The sequence below is a fragment of the Diospyros lotus genome, chromosome 7 (genome assembly GCF_014633365.1).
Source record: "Diospyros lotus cultivar Yz01 chromosome 7, ASM1463336v1, whole genome shotgun sequence".
Classification (NCBI taxonomy): Eukaryota; Viridiplantae; Streptophyta; class Magnoliopsida; order Ericales; family Ebenaceae; genus Diospyros; species Diospyros lotus.
In genome coordinates, this window is record NC_068344.1 from 26245297 (window position 1) to 26267893 (window position 22597).

At 35.9% G+C, this 22597-nt stretch overlaps 1 protein-coding gene and 1 long non-coding RNA gene across 2 annotated transcripts; both read right to left on the minus strand.

The window, feature by feature from the left end:
* Positions 1-35: 35 nt before the first annotated feature.
* On the minus strand, positions 36-21657 carry LOC127806226 (WD-40 repeat-containing protein MSI4-like). The gene is made up of 15 exons (XM_052343376.1): positions 21238-21657; positions 20830-20893; positions 19058-19144; positions 18883-18945; positions 18202-18267; positions 18016-18090; positions 17522-17597; positions 13772-13961; positions 11203-11284; positions 9528-9601; positions 9259-9370; positions 9043-9117; positions 8304-8365; positions 414-513; positions 36-335 (listed from the first exon to the last, which is right to left on the minus strand). The coding sequence occupies exons 1-15, from the start codon at positions 21477-21479 to the stop codon at positions 234-236; spliced, it is 1470 nt and encodes a 489-aa protein (XP_052199336.1). The 5' UTR covers positions 21480-21657; the 3' UTR covers positions 36-233.
* Positions 13993-17512, minus strand: LOC127806227 (uncharacterized). The gene is made up of 3 exons (XR_008024375.1): positions 17134-17512; positions 15744-17054; positions 13993-15632 (listed from the first exon to the last, which is right to left on the minus strand). It is a non-coding gene; the product is annotated as an uncharacterized LOC127806227 (long non-coding RNA).
* Positions 21658-22597: the final 940 nt, after the last annotated feature.

The window sequence follows — 22597 nt, forward strand, 5'->3', positions numbered from 1 at the left end:
ATAATCCAAGACTCAAATCAAATCCGAAACAGCTCTCAACCAAATCAACTATTTTGAAAATCTAATCATATCAACCATTTGTCCTAACAAAATATGCAAAAGAAAATGCTAGAGCTAGTTCATAGAAACACGAGTTGAGTTCTCCAGTCCTACAATTCGGGGTAGATGGTACAATCTCAAGACTTTGAAGTACATTCTCCAGAGTCCTAGAATTCGGGGTAGATGGTACACTCTCAAGACTTTGAAGTACATTCAATCACATGCTCTTTGAACTTCTCTAGTTCTGCCAGCACCTCCTCTTTTGGCCTATAAATCAAGTCGCTCATGCGCCATATCTGCAGACAAAACTAAAGGAATTGGCACAACAGTTTGAACAAGAAGAAGAAAATGGACGTGGAAGGAAACCCTGTCACCTGTAGGGTTCCACCTCCGCCAGACGTATCACAGTTATCAGATACACTTGCAACTGTCCATGGATCAGCTGCATTCCAGTGGAAGTCAACCACCTTGTCCCTGGATGCATTACAAACAAGTGATGATAATTACTATGTACAAATAACAAAAGTATTCTCTTATCCAAGTATTTAACAAATATTATCTACTAAATAAGTTGAACTGTCAACAATGATAGGATGAACTCCATCATGAACTAAAGGTAAAAAAAAATAATAATAATAATAATAAAGAAGAAATCCATGCAGACCATAATAAAAATTTATTTGCTTCAAGTTTGATTCTTTGGTGAGTTCTTTTGTACATTCCTAGTGTTGGTTCCCGAAGGAAGAAATAAGAAAACTTCGGCTAGCATCTCAAAGAGAGTTGTTAGTCAAAGTGTCCTTAGTATAGAAGCTAATCATATCTTTAGTTTTTTGGAGATTTTTAAATCGGTGTTTAGGAAACTTCCTATTTGTATATAGTCAAATATTTCTTATTGTTTAGTCTTAGTAATCTTTCCTGTGTCGTATAATCCTCATCTCTATGAGAGGACTTATATTTGTACATACGAAGGAATGAAGAATATATTTAGTTTTCACATGGTATTAGAGCCATAGTGATATTCCTTCATTATCTTCTTAATCCGGCTAAACAATTGTGTGCCTTCATTGCCACAGTATTGTTTTTTGGTTTGATTCTAGTTTATCAGCCATTTATCTCCTTTATCATGTCAGAAATTTCAGAAATCACTACTCCGGTGACAAAAGGAGATGTTATTCCGTTTGATCCACCTATGGGAAACACTTCAACTAGCGAATTGCCAGGAATGCATCATTCCTATCGTCACGATGGTAAAAACTACCTACAGTGGTCTCAACTTGTGCGAATGTTTTTGAAAGAGCAAGGTAAGACAACTCATTTAACCAAGCCAGCTCCCAAGACCTCAGATCCAGGTTTTCCTGCATTGAATATTGAGGATTCAATGATCATGTCTTGGCTTTGGAGTTCAATGCAGCCCAAGGTAAACAAGAATTATATGTTCTTATCTTTTGCTAAAGAGATTTGGAGTACTGTAAAGCACCCTTATTCTAAGGTGCAAGATGCTTCTGTAATCTTTGACATTAAAACAAAGATAACTAGTACAAGGCAACAGTCTTTGACAGTCACTGAGTATTATAATAAGATGAATGGATATTGGCTTGAATTAGATCACCATCAAGATATTAAGATAGTGTGTAATGAAGATGCAGCCATCTTTACTTCTATATTTGTGCGGGACAAAATTGTTGAGTTTTTGGCTAGACTTAATGCTGATTATGACCAAGTGAGAGTGCAAGTTCTTGGAAGAGAAAAATTTCTATCACTTAATGAAGTGTTTTTTTATAATTCATAGTGAGGAATATAGAAGGATAGCCATGTTCAATGGGACTAATCCTGAGGGATCAACAATGGTAACTAACAAGATGGATGGCTCTTGGTTCAAGTCTCAGCAGGGAAGGAATGATCCAAATCGTAGACCACGAAATCGGGAGAGTTTGTGATGTTCATTTTACAAAAAACCTAAGCATACCAGAGAAACCTGTTTCATGTTATATGGAAAAGAGGTAGTTTTGAATAAGATGGGGGGTTTTAGAAATTTTACCGTCTAGAAACCAAGCACAGGCTTATAATGTAAACAAGTAGGAAACCATTACTGAGAAGGTAGATTCGGTTACAACTTTTGATTTAAGCCAACAGAATGCTAAAGAAATTAGTAAGCTAAAAAGCTTTTTGAAAATCATTCAAGATGGCACCTGCTAACTGGCACAAGCAAATACTTGTTTTCATTCTAAATCTCTTATTGCCTCACATACTATTAGAATTTAGGAATGATTTATGAATCCTAGACTTAGGAGCTACTCACTATATGACCTGACCTAAATGTGTTCGAATCTTATAAACCAATGAGTATTTCCAAGAAAATAATAGTAGCCAATGGTAATACAATTCATGTACCCGGTCAAGGTAATGTTACTCTCAATTCCTCATTACCTATTACCTATTCAGCAGGTCCTTCATACTCTTCATCTTTCTAACAATTTAAAAACTGTTCATCAGCTCATCAAAGACCTTAATCGTCGTGTTATTTTTTCTCCTCATAAATGTGAGTTTCAGGCACTAGACATGGAGAACATGATTGGTGTTGCCCAGGAATGGAATGGGCTTTTGTTGTACTACTTGAAGAAAAGCAATGTTTTCACTAAAGGGGATCAACTTATTCTTGTATGTTCGTCACAGCCTACTCCTATGACAAAGATATGGCTTCAGCATTATCGTTTAGGACATCATCCTTTCAGTTTGATGCAATCTATGTTTCTTACTTTATTTAGGAGTTTAAGTGTCACTAATTTGCATTGTGATGTGTCTGAATTTCTAAGCACCGTAGATTTTCTTATCTTATAAGTAATAAATTGTCTTATATTCCATTTTCTTTGATACATTCGAATGTTTGGGGACCATCTGGGATCCCTAATTGTTCTGGGGCTAAATAGTTCATATCTTTCATTGATGATTATACAAAGATGACTAGGGTATATCTTTTAAAGGATAATGCTGCTATTAGCACTATTTTGCCTATATTCTATAAGATGATTTCTATCCAATTCAAATCCCACATTAAAAGATTTTGTACTGATAACACAAGAGATTATTTTAATCACACCTGCATCAATTTTTCTAGCAGGAATGGATTGTCCATGAGTCATCATGTGTGAATACTTCTCAACAAAATAGGATGGCCGAAAGGAAAATGTGGAATTTACTTAATGTTACTAGGGCTCTTCTCCTTCATCATTCCATTCCTAAACATTTTTGGGGAGAAGCAATCTTAACTACTGCATATCTGATTAATCGGGTTCCTTCTAAACTCCTAAATCATGAAAGTCCATTCCAGTGTTTGTCCTCCTATTTCCCGGATGTTGGTCTTCATACCTCCCTTCCTTTAAAAGTCTTTGACTATGTGTCTTTTGTTCATATTTCTAAGCAACACAAGGATAAGCTTGATCCTCGAGCACTTAAGTGCATCTTTCTTGGTTATTCCCCTACTCAAAAAGGCTAAAAATGTTATCATCCTCTTACTAAAAAAGTCTCTGTGTCCAAGGATATTACATTTGTTGAAGCTCAATCATTCTTTGGATCCTCTAGTCCTGGTCACTAGGGGAAGAATGTTACTAGTGATGACCAAAGTGGTGGTCTCCCTACCTTGGATTTGCCTTTTGAGTTACACCTAGAGACTAAAATAGTAGTTGTCCCTAACTCATCTACTTCCCCCTTGGGTGAACAAGACATACCAAAACCAAGAAGCACAGCCATTGCCAATGCTGTCATCCCCGGTCAGGTTTAAAAGTTCCCCTTATGTCTTCAAGAGAAGAACACAGCCTATTCCAAATCCTACTCTTGGACCAACATCCACTCGAAGTTTAGGTACTGAAATAACTTATTCATCTAGTTCTTCTAATCTTGTTCCTAATGACTTGGATCTGCCTATTGCAATTAGAAAAAGAATTAGGAGATGTACACAACATCCATTGGCCAATTATCTCTCTTATCATCACGACTTGAAGTTTAGGTACTGAAATAACTTATTCCTCTAGTTCTTCTAATCTTGTTCCTAATGACTTGGATCTGCCTATTGCAATTAGAAAAAGAATTAAGAGTTGTACACAACATCCATTGGCTAATTATCTCTCTTATCATCGCCTGTCCCCAAAACATAGAAGTTTCTTAACCTCTTTGGATACCATTGTTATTCCTAAAACAGTTGATGAGGCTTTAAAGGATCAGAATTGGTTGCAAGCAATGCATGAGGAGATGAGAGCCTTGGAAAAGAATCAGACTTGGGACATGGTGCCTAGACCAAAGGGAATCAAATTTGTGGGCTACAAGTGGGTCTTTAATCTAAAGTATAATGTAAATGGTACTTTTGAGAGGTATAAAGGTCGGCTAGTTGCTAAAGGTTACACCAAACCTATGGCATTGTATACCAGAGACCTTTGCACCTATGGCAAAGTCAACAACAATAAGGATCCTCTTAGCCCTAGCAGCATTATGGATGGCAGTTGCAGCAATTTGATGTCAAAAATGCTTTTTTGCATAGAGACTTAGAAGAAGAAGTATTTATGGAGCCGCCACCAGGATTTGACAAAAGAATTTCAAGAAAGGTATGTAAACTATAGAAAACTTTGTATGAGCAATCACCGAGGGCATGGTTTGACAGGTTCTCTAAGACTATGAAACAGATGGGATGTCATAGGGGAGATCATACTCTCTTCATTAAACATTCAATGGAGGGAAGGATGACAACTTCGCTGGTCTACGTAGATGACATTATTGGGATTGGGAATGATTTTGAAGAGAAAAAACAACTTAAGGAGAGTCTTGCCAAAACATTAGAGATCAAAGACTTTGGTGCACTAAAGTATTTTCTAGAAATAAAGGTGGCCTATTCTAAAGAAGGGATTTTTCTGTCACATAGGAAGTATATATTGGATTTGTTAAAGGAAACAAGATTACTAGAAGGTAAAGTAGCAAGTACTCTAATAGAATCTAACATCAAGTTGGGAGAAAATTATAATTGTCAGCCGATGAACAAAGGAAGATATCAAAGATTGGTGAGAAGACTAATCTATTTGTCACACTTGACTGGATATTGCATCTACTGCTAGCTTGGTGAGTCAATTGCATAGTTCAACAGAAGAACATATGCAAGTTGTAAAGAAGATCCTATGTTATCAGAAAACCACACCTGGCAAGGGGATTTTGTTCAAACTAAGAAATGAATTGGATATTACAAAGTATACGGATGCAGATTATTATGCAAGGTCTTAAATTGATAGACGCTCCACAACCAGTTATTATGTGTTTCTAAGGGGGGAATTTGGTGTCATGGAGAAGTAAGAAGCAGAGTATAGTGGCTAGATCTAGTGCTCAGGCCAAATTCATAGCCATGGCTCTAGGGTTATGTGAATTGTTGTGGCTGAGAATTATTTTGGAAGACCTAAAGATTGCTAGCAATGGACCAATCAAGTTGTGTTGTGATAATAAGCCAATCATAAGTATTGCACGTAATCCTGTGCAACACGATAGAACCATGCATGTAGAGATAGACAAACACTTCATAAAGAAGAAGTTGGAAGCTGGCCTAATTTGTGTTCCCTACGTTCCCTCAAAAAAATAGCTAGATGATCCTTTGACAAAGGGGCTACCCACCAAACAGTTTGAAGAGTTGGCATGCAAGCTGGGGAGAGTGTTGGTCTTGAAGGAAGAAATAAGGAAACTTTGGCTAGCATCTCAAAGAGAGTTGTTAGTCAAAGTGTCCTTAGTTTAGAAGCTAATCATATCTTTAGTTTTGTGGAGATTTCTAAATCGGTGTTTAGGAAACTTCCTATTTGTATATTCTTTCCTATTGTTTAGTCTTAATAATCTTTCCTATGTTGTATAATCCTCATCTCTATAAGAGCACTAGTATTTGTACATACAAAGGAATGGAGAATATATTCAGTTTTCACAACTAGTTTTTATGACTTTCTTGATTCCCTCTAACATACACCAAACAGGACAAGTAGGTATGAAGCCAGTCAAATTAGGAACATTCTTGGTTTGGTTGTTTTATGAGATTTCTTCATGACCAATAAAGACTAGTTTTGCCATAAATTTTCTTGAGAAGGTGAAATGTCCCTCCTAGGGTAGTGGTTTCTTTTTAGGAGTACCTCATTCAATGCTAGTCTTACAAGTGATAATTTGAGAAAGGGAGGTCCTGTTGCGACTAATTGGTAACAACTATGTAAGAGGATGGGAGTTGGTTGATTAAATATTTCTTCCTTGTTTAATGGTCATCCATTTGTGGACCACCTTTCTTTTCATGGTGGTGACTAGGTGATGCCAACTTCTATACTTAATTTGCTCCAATTTCAAGGTTTGGCTTGTCTGAGCATATCCTTTTTGAGTCCTGTGGTATATACAAACGAAGTAAGTCAGATAGGACAACTTTTGAGCATTTTGACAGTTCAACATTTGTTTTAAGGAAACCATTCTGTTTTCCCCTTTTTTGTGGGTTAAGGGGTTTTTTCATACTCTGATGTAGGACTGATCTGGTATTCTGAGAATACGGAGTGGTTGGAGGCTAATGTAGGATTAGAAGACTAGTGGAAATTGTTTGAGAAAGCTAGAGTTTAGATTTGTAATGGGTTGGCACGCAATTTAGAGGTAAAATAAGGTTGAAAATATTAATTTTAGGGGCTTAAACCAGGTCTGGAAGTACGGTTACGAAAATAAGAGTGTGTGTGTGTGTGTGTGTGTGTGTGTGAGAGAGAGAGAGAGAGAGAGAGAGATCTTGCAGGCATCACCCCTAAGGTTTCATAGGCATCACACAGTTCAAAGAAAGCATATGCTTAGAGAAAAACTAAAGGAAAAATTGGGAAATCAGGAAAAAATTGAAATGAGAACAAAGAAAAGAGAAAGGTATTTGATCCCTTTGAGGGGATTGACCTCCAAATTAGCCAAAGGTTTGAAATGTATTTGACTGCCTCAAGTTGAGACTTTGTGGAGTTGTCTGAATCCATTTCGTAAGATTGAAGATCTGTGATTCCTCAGGTTTGCTTTTGGTTTTGAGTTAAGGGCATTCAACAAATCTGATTTTTTTAAAGGAAAATACGGTGGTAGTGAAGGTAGCAAAAGCAAATCCTAGGAGAAACAAGCTCTGATACCGAATGGTAAGGTTTTAGTAGGGAAATTGGGGGAAAAAGTGAAAGGAGAAGAGGGAGAAGAGAAAATATTTGATCTCAATGTTTTGATTCCAAAATTTTAGAAGTTTGATTATTTTCTTTGATTTGATTTTAGATTATGATAATTAGATTAGTGATCTATAATTAGTTGATTATGATTCCTTAAATTTAAAATTAAATTAGATTAGATTAGATTAGACATCTTAGTATATCTAAGTTGATTATCTTTTTCATTAGATACCTAGTTAATTAAGAATACAAATCCTAATTGCGCAAGGGAACTCTATATATATGTAATTGCCGCCTTTGGCTTATTTTTTGAAGCAATCAAATACAATTCAAAGCTTTGGCTGATTTGGAGGTCAATCCCTACGAAGAGATAAAATCCCTTTCTCTTTTCAATTTTTTTTTCCAATTTCTCCAATAAAACTCTATGGTTTTATCACATTCACCAACAGAAAAATAGATATTTTAGCACTATTTATATTGTTCTAGTAATATTATTCCTACTAGGATTAGGAAATCCTTTTCCTACTAGAAAAACTAAACAAAAACTACTAATAGTAAGATTAGGAAACTAACATAAATAAAACCTAAATGCATATTAGCTAGAAAAAAAGCCTAAACACAATTAAAGTTACCAAAAGACTTTAGGAAACATTATGTAGAATGACAAAATATCCTAATGCATAAAACATAAAAACTAAGTCTAACAAAGCTTCTAGGAGGGTTCTTCTTCATCCAAAACATCCCAAATCAATGCCTAGGCCCTTAGAACCAATTTTAAGACGTTGCTTATGTGTCTTTAGAAGCTGCTTCCAACATCCTCCATCATACTCTCTTTTGATTCCTTTACAAAGTTCTTATATCATCTTACTTTCAGAGTAGTAAAGAGTTTGGTTCCTCTTGTAACCAATTTGCTTTTTTACATATACATTGTTACCTTTCAAAAAAGAACCTGCTCAAGTAAGGAAATGACTGAACTGAAAAGAGCCAAAGAAAAGCCTAAGGCCAGGTCAAGTGGCACCAGCTACTAGAAATAAGAACCAACATTTCATAGTTAGATGAAGATTTTGTTAATTGTTTGAAAGGGTAGCAATTTCAAACCTATGCCCGGCGTGTTGGAAAAACAATCCTGGAGAAGTACTTGATTCGTTCTTTTCACCAACCTGCCAGAGGGTATAAACAAAATTAATTTTTTCTTATATAGACATGACAGCAGCATTAGCAAAGCAGTAAGAATCTCCTACCAGCTGCTTGATCATTGAAATTTTACCACTAAAGACTTTATTCACTTATTTATTTTTTCGTTTGGTTCATAACATGGAAAGTCCATTCTTGGGCTTTTGGAACCAGACCAAAAATGGAAAAAGAAAAAAAAGGTCAACAAGGTAGGTACAGAATTCAGATATCACTTAAAGAATGCATGAAAGCCCAAGGGGCCTCCTTTAGAAGCGCTGCACTAGATGCAACTAAAATTCATTTTTATGTAATTAGAACTTAAGCTACTCCTTTATTGCCCATTTCCATTATGATGGTAGGCCATGATGCAGAAGTAAATTGTACGAGTACAACTGCCATAGGTTCAAAACGTAGAAATCTTGTACCATTGATCAAATGAAATCTTTGAATAAGGCATTGGCAATAAAAATGGCATACACCATATCAGAAACTTTATTTGGAGAAAAAAGCCTAATTAATGAACAAGATACTTCCTTGGATCTGATTTATACGCAAGCTGGTATATGAGGCGACAGTGCATCAGATCTTGGTGATACTAAGGTAGGTGCATATGCAAATGGAGTGTGAGAAGAAGATAATAATGAAGCCAGAAGCATTTGCCCACCTTCTCATAGTCCCAAATATTTAAGAAACCATCCTCTGCAGAACTCCCAAAGACAGATGACTTATGCGGTGACCACTGTAACATGGATAAAATTTTGGGTCAATAATGAACAAAACGATACGACCAGTCCAGTCATATAGCAGCAGAGTATGGTATCTATATGTCATGCAGGACTATGTAAAGAATGAAATGAATAAGAGAAGAAGCTTTTGCAACCTGCACACAGAGAACAGCAGCCTTGTGGCCTTCAAACTTGTGGATTGGTGAACCTACTCCACCAGATGTTAGATTTCGACGATCAAACAAGCAAACAGAGTGATCTGCAGATCTGAAATGATATATAAAAACAAAAGTAAATGGCCTAAAAGTATTAGAATCCAGATTATACGCAGAGAATAAACAGAAGCCAAGAATAAGGTAGAAAACCAAATTTCAAGTTCCATAATTCAGCTAATATACAGAAACTAAGAGGAAGGTGAATATACCCAGTTAGAATAAAGTTTTCATCGTGAGGATTCCAATCAACACAGTGAAGATCAGCATCGTGAGCCTTTTCAACCTATGCAGCAAAGCACATAATAGACCACCAAAGATCACAACCATGCTGAGATCTTAAGATTGCTAAATACATGTGTGTGTGTGTGTGTGTGTGCACGGAGTTAAGAGGGGTAACCATGGTTTGAAAAATCATTACATGGAAAAGAAAAAAATGAACTGCCATCGAAAACAAAGACAGTTCGGACATGAAAGAGGTAGTGGTTCTTTAGGAAAAGTTTAAAACCACCATATAGTCTCCAAAGCTAGGCAAGTTAAAGAAAGAGGGGACCAAAAAGGAATAATTCAAAAATAGGATCCCAGAAAAGAATAAAATAAAACATAAGTACAAATAAAAGATAATGTTGTACGTGTTGGTTTCAGAATATAAAGTGTGTTGGAACACGACCATATCCATTATTTTCATTCACTGCCATCTCTCATGAAAACTTTTTGATGTGAAGATGGTGTTGGAACTTTATCTCATCATTCATTTGCTAGAGGATTGCGTTAGGAAAGGCATCCAATGTAAAATTTAGTCACATTGTTCTTTTGCATGGATTTGTATTGTCCATATAATTTTTAGAAATCAAATGACAGTATGAATGTTGTGCCACCAATCATAACTTGGTTAGGATAAGGTGCAGTTGATGATGATAAGTAGAACCAATATAAGGTGACCTTACTAGCAACGACAAGACTATTCCTTTTATGACTAGAAGGTCATGAGTTCGACTTGTAGAAACTATTCCTTTATGACTAGAAGGTAATGAGTTCAACTTGTGGAAACGTCTTTGCAAAGCAAGGGTAAGCCAGCATACAAAATAGATCTCCCCTGCCTGCTCAAAGTGGGGAGCCTTGTGCAATGGAGGTGCCCCTTTTTAAAGACAAGTGCTGTTCTATACTATCATCATCATCATCAACTGTACCTTGTCCTAACCAAGTTAAGAGTCGGTGGCATAGTATTCATAAGGTTAATTTATTTCAACGTCACGTTGACAATACAAATCCATGCATTCATAATGTCATAAAATGATGTCCCATACTAATTTTAAATAAATGTCCTCCTTCTTCATCTGACTAAGGGCACATTGATTCTGAATCCATTGCCCAAACAACAAAACTCAACCAAAAATATTTTGCTTCAGACTATACCGACCACAACAAAACAAAAGAACTTTGTTCACCGCACAAAAGGGAGTTATTAAAACCAGTAACCCATGATAATGAATCAACAATTAGAAGAAACAAATCCATAATACTTGCTAATAGTTAAGCAATGCAACAGATAACCCAAAACATATAATACTTCTGCCTTTTTTTTTTCAATATACTAAATCCGTTGTTAAGATAGCAGCTGAGATCAAATCCCTTGTTGACGATAACAGTAGAACCCTTTGGTGGTATTTGTAGATGGCTTAAAGCATTGTACTGAGAACACACCCAGACCATCCCCATAATCCTATCTTGTAAGTTTAACATTGCTGGTGCTTTATGCATTTTGCTCCTCTTTTTTTTTTTTTTTTTTTATAAACACTGTTGTGTAGAAAATGTGAGGTTTATTGTGTAAAAGACCAAAAGAGAATACTACTGTAAACTGCCAAGAACCAAAAGGAGGAATCTTACCTTAAATACTGGGTTAGAGCCAACTCGTGCATCCCACAATATTAGGCAAGAATCATCACCAACACTACAGAACTCCTGTGCACTTCATGAGAGCTAAATAAACGTCAGAAACAACCAGCACCATCAAATACAGTGTCTATGTCTTGGAAAGAACGGAAATTGGTTTGAAATGGCAAACTTAAATGAAGTTCTACCTCTCTCACTCAAATTTTTGTCTTTGGTTAACGGTGTTTCGGGGGGTAACATTGAATCACCTTTTTTCATTTACTTGGATTATAAAGTCTTTTAACTGCACCTACAGATTGAGTAATCCCATCAATACTTCCTCCTATTCATAGTAGGTTACATACACGGATGAAGGAAGAGGTTACATTAGATAGCTAACAACTAGGGTAAAACTTGTCTGTAAGGGTTCTCATATTTTCATAGATGGGATGGGATGGGAGTAAAAGGGACATTATTTGCCTCCAAGCTACAAGATGGGTTGGCAAGATAGGCTAACATGTCAACTGATTATGGAGATAAAATTTGGAACTCAAGCAAAAACTGCATGAGGAATGGAGTGTGAATTATTATGGATAAGACACAACAACATAAGATGATGGATCTGAAGAAAGTAGGACAGAAGACTATTGCAATTAAAATTGTTCTCAAGAATAAACTAGCACATGTGCACCACAAATTGAGTTAGGAAAAAGAGATGAGACAAATTTTGGAAGATTTAAAGGGATTGGTGCAAGTAATGCCTCTTCTGGGAGAGAACAACATTATACAATGTGACTTGTATAGTCAAGGGCAAAGAAGTGAGAGTATAAAATGCAGGTGGAGGTTATGGATTTTCAGAAAAAATGCGGGTAAAGCTATTCTGGATTTTGTCATGGCATATCAGCTCATGCTAGATAATACTATATTCAATAAGCGAGACGAACACTTGGTCACATATAAAAGTGGTTTATAAACTATCCAAATAAACTACTGTCTTATAAGACAAAATAATTGCTTACATTAAGGATTGTCAAGTTTTATTGAGAAAATTCCTAACCACACAACATACACTAATGGTCCCTGACTTCCATATCAAAAAATGGAGGAAGAATAATATAAAAACGAAGCCAACAAACCAAATAGTGGAATTTGAAAGGTGAAAAAAAAAAGCTATTTCAAGGAAAACGTGTGGAATAAGAGATAGCACTTTAGAATGAGAGGATAACCAAATATGCATTGAAATGGATACTGTCATTCGAAACACGTCAAAAACAACTATAGGAGAGTCAAGGGAAAAGCTCCAGAACAAGAAGAATCTTAGTGATGAAATGAAGAAGTACAAATTGAAACCAAGAGTGCTTACTATAAGACATTAAATACACACCTTATGAAGACAAAACCTAAAACGTTATATTTTGAACATAGGTAGTGAAGTGAAGGCAATAACTTGTGAAAATTGTGTGAAAAAATTCACACAAAAGATAGAAAAATGGATAAATTATATATAAGTTAAATATATATAACACCTGTTTCTCCAACTTATATATATATATAAGTTGACTAAAGCAAGAGAAAAGAAAAGGAGACATGGAAAGAGTATTTCTCAAAATTAACCAATGAAGTTGGAGGAACAAGTGTTATGCTGGGACATCTTAACAACAATGAAGAACAGAAGAAGATAGAAAATTATATGTTCTATAGATGCAAGTGTCCAAACAAGTCAAGCAAGCATTATAAAAATAAAGAATAGTAAAGCACTGTGACTAGATAATATCTTGATACAAATGAAAATGAATGGGAGAAAATAGCCTTTTTAGTAATGAAATTATTTAATGTGATGCAAATGAGTTGAGAAAGAGCATTATAGTTCCTATTTATAAGACTAAAGATGTTTAAAGTGATGAAAGTTATAGAGGATCAAGCTAATATGCCACATGATGAAACCTTGGAAGAGTATAATTGAGTAAGGTTAAGGCGAGAACCTAAGGTGCCTAAAAACTAAAACAGTTTTATGCCTAGTAGGTCAACAGTGAAAGATAATTACTTATTAAGATGTTAAATGCAGAGATGAACCAAAAGATTTTCATATGGTATTTCTAGACTAGGAAAAAGCATATGATCCCTTCAATTCAAAGTTTCCAATACAAAATATAAATTGGAAAATTGATCTCATAATGTCATCTTTTACATCATTATCATATGATCATACATGAGGAGAAATGGGGAGTCCCATGAAATGCAATATTTTTCATCAGCTTGCTTTACTGTGCTCTTTGTGAATCGGGATGAGAGACTTCCCTTGAAAGCACAGACTGAAACTTCCTCTTAGGGTTGTTTTTCTTTTTCCATCTATGATCACCACATCCAAGTCTATTCCTATTGTAGACAATCTAAAGAAGTGAAGACAAGTGATTTTGATTGGTGCTTCTGGTGAAAGATACAAGGGAAATCAGCAGATCAGTTATTACCTAAGTGCAAAAGTGGTTCATGATATTTTGAGCTCCATTCATGGAAGGGAAGCAAAAAGGAGCTTGCCGCGAGATGCTAATCGACTAAAACAATTTGACCAAGATCATTAGGTTACCTTGATGGGCAGAACTGCACATCTTCAACTGTGTCCTCATGCCCCTGGAAGATCCCACGTGGCCCAACAGAAGGATTATCAGTACTTTTAATGTTTGATCCAACAGATCCTGTAGGCACAGTGGCTGCATCTGAGGTCAATGTTGATATATGATCTTGGATACTCCACAAGAGAACAAACTTGTCCTTCCCTGCCAAAAAATCTCCTCATTTAGAGAGCTAAGACAATTAATTAACTGAATCACGTTCAGAAACAGGAAGAACAGGAAAAAAAAAAGTTTGAGAATAACTTCAAATTCAAAAGAAGTTTGCCAAAGGAAGCATATCCTGTTGAGAATATTAAGGGCAAAAATAGTCCACCCACTCAATCAGTTCCAAGGTACCCATTCACTCAGGTCCGATGTGACTTGACCTTGACCCAGTTGACTAAGAGAGTCCCTCCCTCAACCAAGTGAATGAGCAATAAAGGAAACTTTGAAAACCCTTGGTATCCTGGGAAGGGACTCTGAAGCTCTCCCTCTCCTTTGGGACTATTGGGGTCTTGCCGTTTGGTGAAAAAGAGACTTGGAACTTGTCAAAAGTGTGATTCCCCTGCATCAGGAACTCTCACCCATGACAGTTTGAGAGAGAACCAGGAAGATGCAAGGGGTTGTCAGCACAAGGACCAGCTTTGCCACCAGCATTCTGGAATCTTTTATTAACTACATATAAGAATACATGAGCAGTCCTAGCAACCTAAGCCCCAATTTTTCCCAGAAGATTGTTAGTATCTATCCCCATTACCTAAAACTAGGTAGCTGGATGAATGGAGAGATCATTCACCATTCAACCAGAGATCACTCTGGCACAGATTTTCTCTCTGATGTCCCAACTGCTCCAGTCTCTTCCAACCTACATCACCTCTGCTGGCTCTATATCAGCAACTAATGATAGTACAATATGTCATTCCATCTCTACTGATCTCTCAACATTCACTCCACTGGGAACACTGCTTCTGTCTGATAATGGTGCCCCCTAGAAAAGGGGCAGGGTCTACCACTGTCACAAGACTACCAAACCTAGATGATGCAACCAACTGGACGACTCTATTATTTGGAGTTGGAGAACAATCACAATTTTGAACCTGCTGATAAAGTACCCAGATGAAGTTGTTCACAGAATAGCTATCACAATGGAACATACACCACAGGTTACAATGAATGCTTTCTTTTCACTTCAGCAAAATCAGACAATGCAGCCATGCCAACAGTAAACTTTTTCTTCTAATCTCATCAGTTCTGAGAGTGACCCCAATAGGGCAAAGGAACCCACACTAACCCTTCAGCCACGGTCTTTGCACTGGAGGTTATACAAGAACCAATAATCTCACTTGCCAGAAGGTAGCATCTTGACACCTGTTGAGTTGCTGACAATTAATCAGATTGCCAAGTACATCACCTCCCAACTGTAGCGCCAAGGGAGTTCCACAGATGAACTTGATCTCTGCCTCCCATATTATATGGAAGCTGCAAATGCCACTTACCTAGAAGGTTATACCATCCTTACATTTGTGAAGCATGACAGAAGAGAGGTAATGTGCATGAATATCTTAGCTTTGCATTCTGCAAACAAGAATTTGAGACTACAGGACCTCTCAGAGTTATTAACAGACAATGCCTGCACTTGGTAACCCAATCTTCTAGCCAGATTCATCTTAGGAAAATTTGGTAAAGTTCTTGGCAAAAATCTTAAAAGTGGAAGAGGGGCTCACTACCTTACATTTCCTTAGAGAAATGCAGCATCAAGGTGAGGACCTTCATCATTATTTGCAAAGATTGCGAGAAAAGGTAATGAACATTCAAGATCCCTTGGCCAAAGATAACCTGGTAAAAAATTGCATTGAGGGGACCTTCTTCAACGACAATTTTCAAGATATTTTGAGCGCATGCATAGCAACCAGTAACCTGAGTGAATCATTTCAAGGGTACAATCACCTGCTCAGATGAGGAGAGAAGGATATTCTTCCAAGCCAGTGGTTGCTCACTTTTCACTCATCCCCTCAATGGAGATGCTCAGCTTATGTGGTTCAACCCTGAAATAGCGAGTGGCATGGCAGAAAAGGCAAGCTGATACCCCTCCTAGTCCTCACAGGATATGACATTGGAAGAGATAACGGTGGTGCTTGCTGCCTGCCTGGCCAAAGGGGTGATCACCGACATTCTTTGGAATTGCCATCCCAAATGATCTTCTTATGGATCCACTCCCTCAACACAAGGACAAGGGTAAGCAATTGATGATGATCTTCTATTATGTAGAGATCCACAAGTTTGCTTGGTAGCAAACTCAGTTCTAGTGTGAGTCCCCAGCCGAGTGGAATCAGTAGAATTACTATCCAAGTCACGAAATCTGAAAACTTTTTCATACAGATGGGATATCACAGTTGGTTTGGAATGAGTTTGACTCATATGATACCAAAAGATGGTCAAAGAGGCACAAGAAAGATATTTGGCTCCCAAAGGCCAAGTACAACAGAATTTGAGGAGAACAGGTATGCGATATTTGGCATTGGTGTTGTGTTGTGAAAGCAATATTGATAAAAGTAGTGTTCGGTAACTAAGGGTAGTGTTGTATTTATTGTTGCTAAATCCAAGTAATAAGTGTTTGGTTGGTTAATCAAGCAAAAACAAGAAAGTGCTTCGTTAATATTTTGCTATTGTAATGTACTAAAAAAGACAAGTCCTTTATTAAATAAGCATTTTAAACAAATATTTTATACCAAGAATCCATTTGTTTAGGAATAAAATATTTTTAGTAAAATAGTGTACATACTTTCTGGTGTTCAGATAGCAAAAAAGTGAAAATATTGGTAAACAAAAACATTTCACATTAAAATGTAAAAAATTACTTCAATAAAAAACTTTAGCAAGATATTTTTGGTTTTGAGACCAAAGCAAAAACATTGTCAGATTTTCAAGTCTCTGTCTGTCTTTTTGGAAATTTTGGAAAAGTAGAATATTGAGGAGAGATTTAAAAGTGCTCACTCTCATTTGGAGCTACTAGTATCTTAAGGTTTAGTGGCAAGAAACTAGAGGTTTGTCACAGGTGAGATTTGAAGGACTCTCGCCAATGACTAGGTTTGAGAGAGAGACCAAAGGTTATCCGAGTGGAGTGGTTACTCGAACAAAGACCAACTTTGCCACCTAACATTCTAGAATCCTTCCTAACCACTTTTCAAACATCATACGATGTCATAACAACAAAGGCTATATTTCATGGAAAAATTGATAGCATCCTTCCCTCGTCACCTACAAATAGGTAGATGAATGAATTAAAAAGATAATTCACCATTCACCCTGTTGTCACTCTACACAAATTCTTTCTGACCTCATCAGAACTACTTCAGTTTCTTTCCATCTCCATCACCTTCAATGGCTCCAGAATGATAGTCACATTCCAATGTCTCGCTACATCTCCAGGCACTAACCTCTCAGCACATGGTAACAGACTTTTATAATTCAAAAAGGAAAAATGGAACTTCGAAAAAAAACTACAGATTCTTAGTAAAATAAACAAGCTAGTTTTGACAGTCCAAATGAATGAAACATGCGAGAACAAAAATGCATATAACCCCAACCAGAAAACAATTTTGGGCTAACTATCATTCTATCTACAAAAAGGAGTGTCTACAATGATATTTCATTAGTAAAAAGTTAGGTACTAATTTGAAGAATTTAAGGGCCGAAGAACAACATTAAAACAACAATCTACAGACCTCCAGAGAGAACTAAAGGCTCTGCAGGGCACATAGAAAGAGCATATTCTGCATTTTCCTGATGTCCAGTCAACACCTGCAAAAAAAAAAAAATTCAAGGTAATTGTAGTAATTCTTTGTACAGAGCACAGACCAATAAACTAACAGGCAACTAATGTTATTTTAAACAAATTAAATTGGCCACTAATCAAGTATCATTTTTCTCTCTTAACAAAATGAAAATGTATCTAGCATAAGACTAGAGGGGGGACGAGACTCCATGCATCATCCTCCACATACAAAATTTCCCCTTGTCTATATATATCTAGAGACATGAACACTTTATCTAGAAATCAAAAAATAAAATAAAAAAACAGTGCAAGATTGTAAGCAAACCAATTTATTTCTTATAAAAGGCTTAATAGAATAAACATTTGTCAGAATGCAAAACACTACACTAATAAAGTAATAAACCAATGCAAGTAATATATAGTATCTTTGGCAGGAGGACACACCAAATCTGGACGAGAATCAGCTGCACCTAGGACAGCCTGACGGTTAGGTTGAGCTTCAACATCCCAAATTAGAACCTGAAAGACAGGTGTTACCACAGTAAGTGTACTTGAACTTCATCCAAAATATTAAACTAGATCATTTCTTCCAAACAATTTACATGTAACTTCTGAACCTCAGTCACTTACTTCAGGGCAATCAGAATGGGTTGCCACTATGTTATTGTTCTGTGGAAGTTCCCTAATTCTGTTTACCTGAAATAGAGCACTCAATTGTAACAGAAATGGCATTTAGTACTTTGAGTAATGGGATGAAATCTTGAAAGCACCTAGTTATAAAGTACCAAAGCATACATACTGGCAAAGCAAACCCAAACACATCATCTAAAACAGGAAATGTAAGCAATTATAATATCAAAAAGCAAACCAAAATTAGCTCCTACCCTTCATTTGATACACAATTTCAACTAAAGTACAAGGTCACTAGATTTTAGAAAATGCAAGGGCGCCTCAAGATTGATAAATGGATGATGCAAAAAGCACAAACTAGCTGGGACAAAAAGGTACATCCAATATGTGGAGACTGTCCATCATAAACACACTGGTTTGGTCATTGTCATAGTGACCCAGTGTAGTTAAAGGACAATTATCATACTATTTTTCACAATTTATTTTGACATAAAATTTTTACCTATAATTTGCTACCCACAAAATCAGAGAATATATGGTAATGGGAGTATGGGGGGACAAAATTTCAATGAAGAACAAAAAATGGGATAACTCTCAAACTTGAACCAGATAAAACCCTCACAGTGGCTCATCAACACAAGCACCTTTAAATGCATAGGAATTTATATGACTAGGTCATACCTCTCCAGGATGTATGATAGTTTTATACTTCCTCACAAATGGCGAGCGTGTTTCTTCACTGAACTGAAAAAAATGAAGCAGTCAACAGTAAGCGGAACACAATTGCTGGCTCAGTTCTTATAGACATAATCATGACCATAAAAACTAAAACAATTTAATTTCCAAATGAAATAACCTGTACTATGTGCTCTGCAGCTGCAACCCTAGACTTGACAACATCACAATTTGCTATGACCAGAGTATTTGGCACACTGCCATCAGTCTGTCAAGCAAGAAAAAGAAAGGGAGACAAAAAGAGATATGGGTAAAGGGAGAAGGGGTGAAGGATATAATCCACTAAAGTTGTGGAAAGCAAAGTATTTCAGATAGCAGCCATTCCTAGTATGTTAAAAACTACAAATTTATAATAAAAGTTCATGCAATGGTCTTTCTGAGCCCTTACCTCTTTGCTCTTGTGATAAGATGAATTCACAAAAGAAATTCAAGATGAAGTGTCTTGGTGCATGATATTCGTAGACAATATTATCTTGAGGATGAGATAAAGCAGGCTTGAATAATAAACTTGAATTATGCAAAAATATCTTAGAATCCAAAGGTTTTAAATTCAGTAGGTCGAAAACTGAGCATGTGAAATGTAAGTTTAGTAAAAATATGCATGGATGATGAAATTGAAAGACATGGAGATCAAGTTATCCCAAAAAAGATCAGTTTCAATATTTTTCATCAATTATTCAAAAAGGAGATTAAGGAGGATGTTAATCATGGAATCAAGACAAGATAGTTTAAGTTAAGGAATCTTAAGATCTCTTTAAGGCTAAAAGGAGTTTTATCGGACATTCCTAGAACATCTTTGTTGTATGGTTCAAATATTGGGCAGTTAAGTGCCAACATGTGCAAAATATGTGCTAAGATGATAATATTACAGTAGATGTATGACCATATAAGAAAACATAAAATAAGAAACAAGTTGGAGAGGCCCCATCAAAGATAAGAAATGGGAATCACGATTAAGATGATTTGGACATGTGAGTAAAAGACTAGTACAAGCACCAATGAAGAGAGAGAATGAAATAAATAAACTTTGTAGCAAAAGGGAAGAGAAGACCAGAGAAAACTTAGTAGGAAATCCTTAGAGATGACATAAAATATAATGACCTTCTAGAGGATATGGCTATGGATAGAGATGGATGGAAGTATAGAAGTCATAAAGCCAACCCTATCTAACAGGATTTGCTTTGTGATTGTTTTTATATTAACAAATTCATGCCTCGATGCTAGAAGATAAATTATTAGTAAAATTTAACCGCAGACATCCAAATACAACACAAACAGTCAATCACAATGGGTTTCATAAAAGTTGGGACATGGCACAATAAAGACAAGTTAATACATAGATATATTTTAGACATATACATGAAAAGAGAAAGGTTGTTCATTTAATATTTTGCATTATAAATACATTTAGAAAATATTATTCAAAGTAGTGAGAAAGTATTTTTCACGTTTGAGTTATCAAGATAATAGTGGGAATAAAATTTCTGTCATCAAAGATTTATCCATAAACAAGTTGGAAGCTTTGAGTTCAAATTTTGTGAAGTCAAAGACTGATAACAGATATAAATACGTCTTGTTTAATAATATAATTATTTTTCAACTTAATTTTTAAAACTCATAATGACACTCAAATTATTCTGAGTATGAACATGAATGTTCTTCACTATAAACCAGCCTCCGTCAAGTGCCCCAAAGAATCCTAATAAAGCTAAAAATAATAGGTTGTGCAGAACTATCTATATATTATCCAAGACAAATCTGCCATCTTTTTCCAGGTATCCATATTTCCAATAACTTCCCAATAGTTAATGCTGTTAAATGTACCACAACTTCACGATACAAAAACCAGTAGTTACACAAAAAAGGAGGCGAACAAACAGAAACACAACTAACCTGCTCAGAGAGGTAGAGACGTTGACGATTCTTGATCTTCCCTTGCTCGAGTAGTGGACCCCAGCTGCACACCCAAGTTTACAAGAAAATGAAAACCATTAACAGAAAATTTAGGACACACACGTGTATAGCACATCTCAACATAGTCAACCCCAAAATTTCCATCAGTCGTCCACAAAATCACACCCTATTCTGCCATTAAACGCGAAATACCCACAGTAAAAAGCTAATCAAAACTAGATATAATCATTTTTTTGTACATTGTGGATATGCACCAAAAAATCTGAATATGTACGAATCGAGGTTCCGTAAGAATCAACAAGCTGAAAGAGACCTAGGGTTTCATATTTTCTGTGAATTTGTCGAACATTTAGCACGAAAAGGAAATGATGGACATCGAGTTAGTACCGGCAGGAGAGAGATGGCCAGAGAAGGTTGTGGCTAGAAAGCCAGTCGTAGAGGATGGGGACGAGAGATTTCCAGTTGCTATACTTGTCGGAATGTTGCTGCTGCTGGGGCTTTCTGGCGTCTCTCAACTTGTCTGCGGCTGTTTCATCTCTTTCTCCCTCGTCCTTGGGCCTCTCTTTCCTAGGTCTGCCCCTCTTTCTCGGCACAGTAGAAGGCGGTGGCGCCGGAGACTCTTCTTCCATGGCGTTCCTCCCGAGCTTCGCAGCTGTAGTACTGTGGCTCGGTTCTTCTTCCTTCGGCTTGGCTTAGGGCTGGAACCTCCCCGAGGGACTTTTAAAACAACAGCGCGAATTCGAGAGAAAATGAAAGAAAAACACAAAGCCTGGGATCGCCGTCTTAATTAGGATGAATGAATAAGAAAGACGGGTGAACCGGGAAAACAAAATGTTGCCTTTTTATTCATCCCTTGTTTTTTGAAACGACGTCATTTTAAATTGTTATTTTTTCCAATGATATTGACAACAATTAGTTGTATGTTCAAACTTGGAGTTAATTACATCAATAATAACTCAACTTTGTATTATATTATTATTTGATCACTAAACTTTGAAATGTTACATATTAGTCACTGATATTTTAAAATGGTTACTGTTTAGTCACTAAACTTTGAAATGTTACCTGTTAGTCATTGATATTTCAAAACTGTTATTGCTTAATTACTAAAGTTTAAAATGTTATATATTAGTCACTGATATTTCAAAACTACACTGAACTTTAAAATATTACCTGTTAGTCATTAATATTTTAAAACTGTTTCTCATTCGTCACTCGTGAACTTAAAGTTCAGTGACTATCGAGTGACGGGTGAAAAACGATTTTGAAATATCAATGACTAGCAGGTAATATTTTAAAGTTTAGTATAACAGTTTTGAAATATCAGTGACTAATAGGTACTATTTTAAAGTTCAGTAACTAAATAATAATAATTTTAAAAAATTAATGACTAACAGGTAACATTTAAAAGTTCAGTGACTAAGCAGTAACCGTTTTGAAATATCAGTGACTAACAGGTAATATTTCAAAGTTCAGTGACCAAACAGTAATAGAATGCAAAATTAAGTTATTATTAGTGTAATTAACCCCAAGTTTGAACATACAACTAATTGTTGTCAACAGATCTTTTGAAAAGATAGGCAAATAGAGCACTAAACCCAATTTGATTATGTTTTCTTTTAAATATAAAGTAAAAGTATTTTAATTTTATGCAATCTTTATTTTTCTAATGTTTAACTTATATATTAAATTTACTTACAAAATTCATGCAAATTCTAGTGTTGTATTTATATAAAGATATATATAT

What these genes read in the sequence shown, in the direction of transcription:
- LOC127806226 (XM_052343376.1), bottom strand. Translation starts at nt 21,479, where the DNA reads ATGGAAGAAGAGTCTCCGGCGCCACCGCCTTCTACTGTGCCGAGAAAG. An exon ending in TGGCCATCTCTCTCCTGCCG is followed by an intron (nt 20,894 to 21,237) that starts GTACTAACTCGA and finishes TTGGGTGTGCAG; the next exon opens with CTGGGGTCCACTACTCGAGC. An exon ending in CCCATTCTGATTGCCCTGAA is followed by an intron (nt 18,091 to 18,201) that starts GTAAGTGACTGA and finishes CCTGTCTTTCAG; the next exon opens with GTTCTAATTTGGGATGTTGA.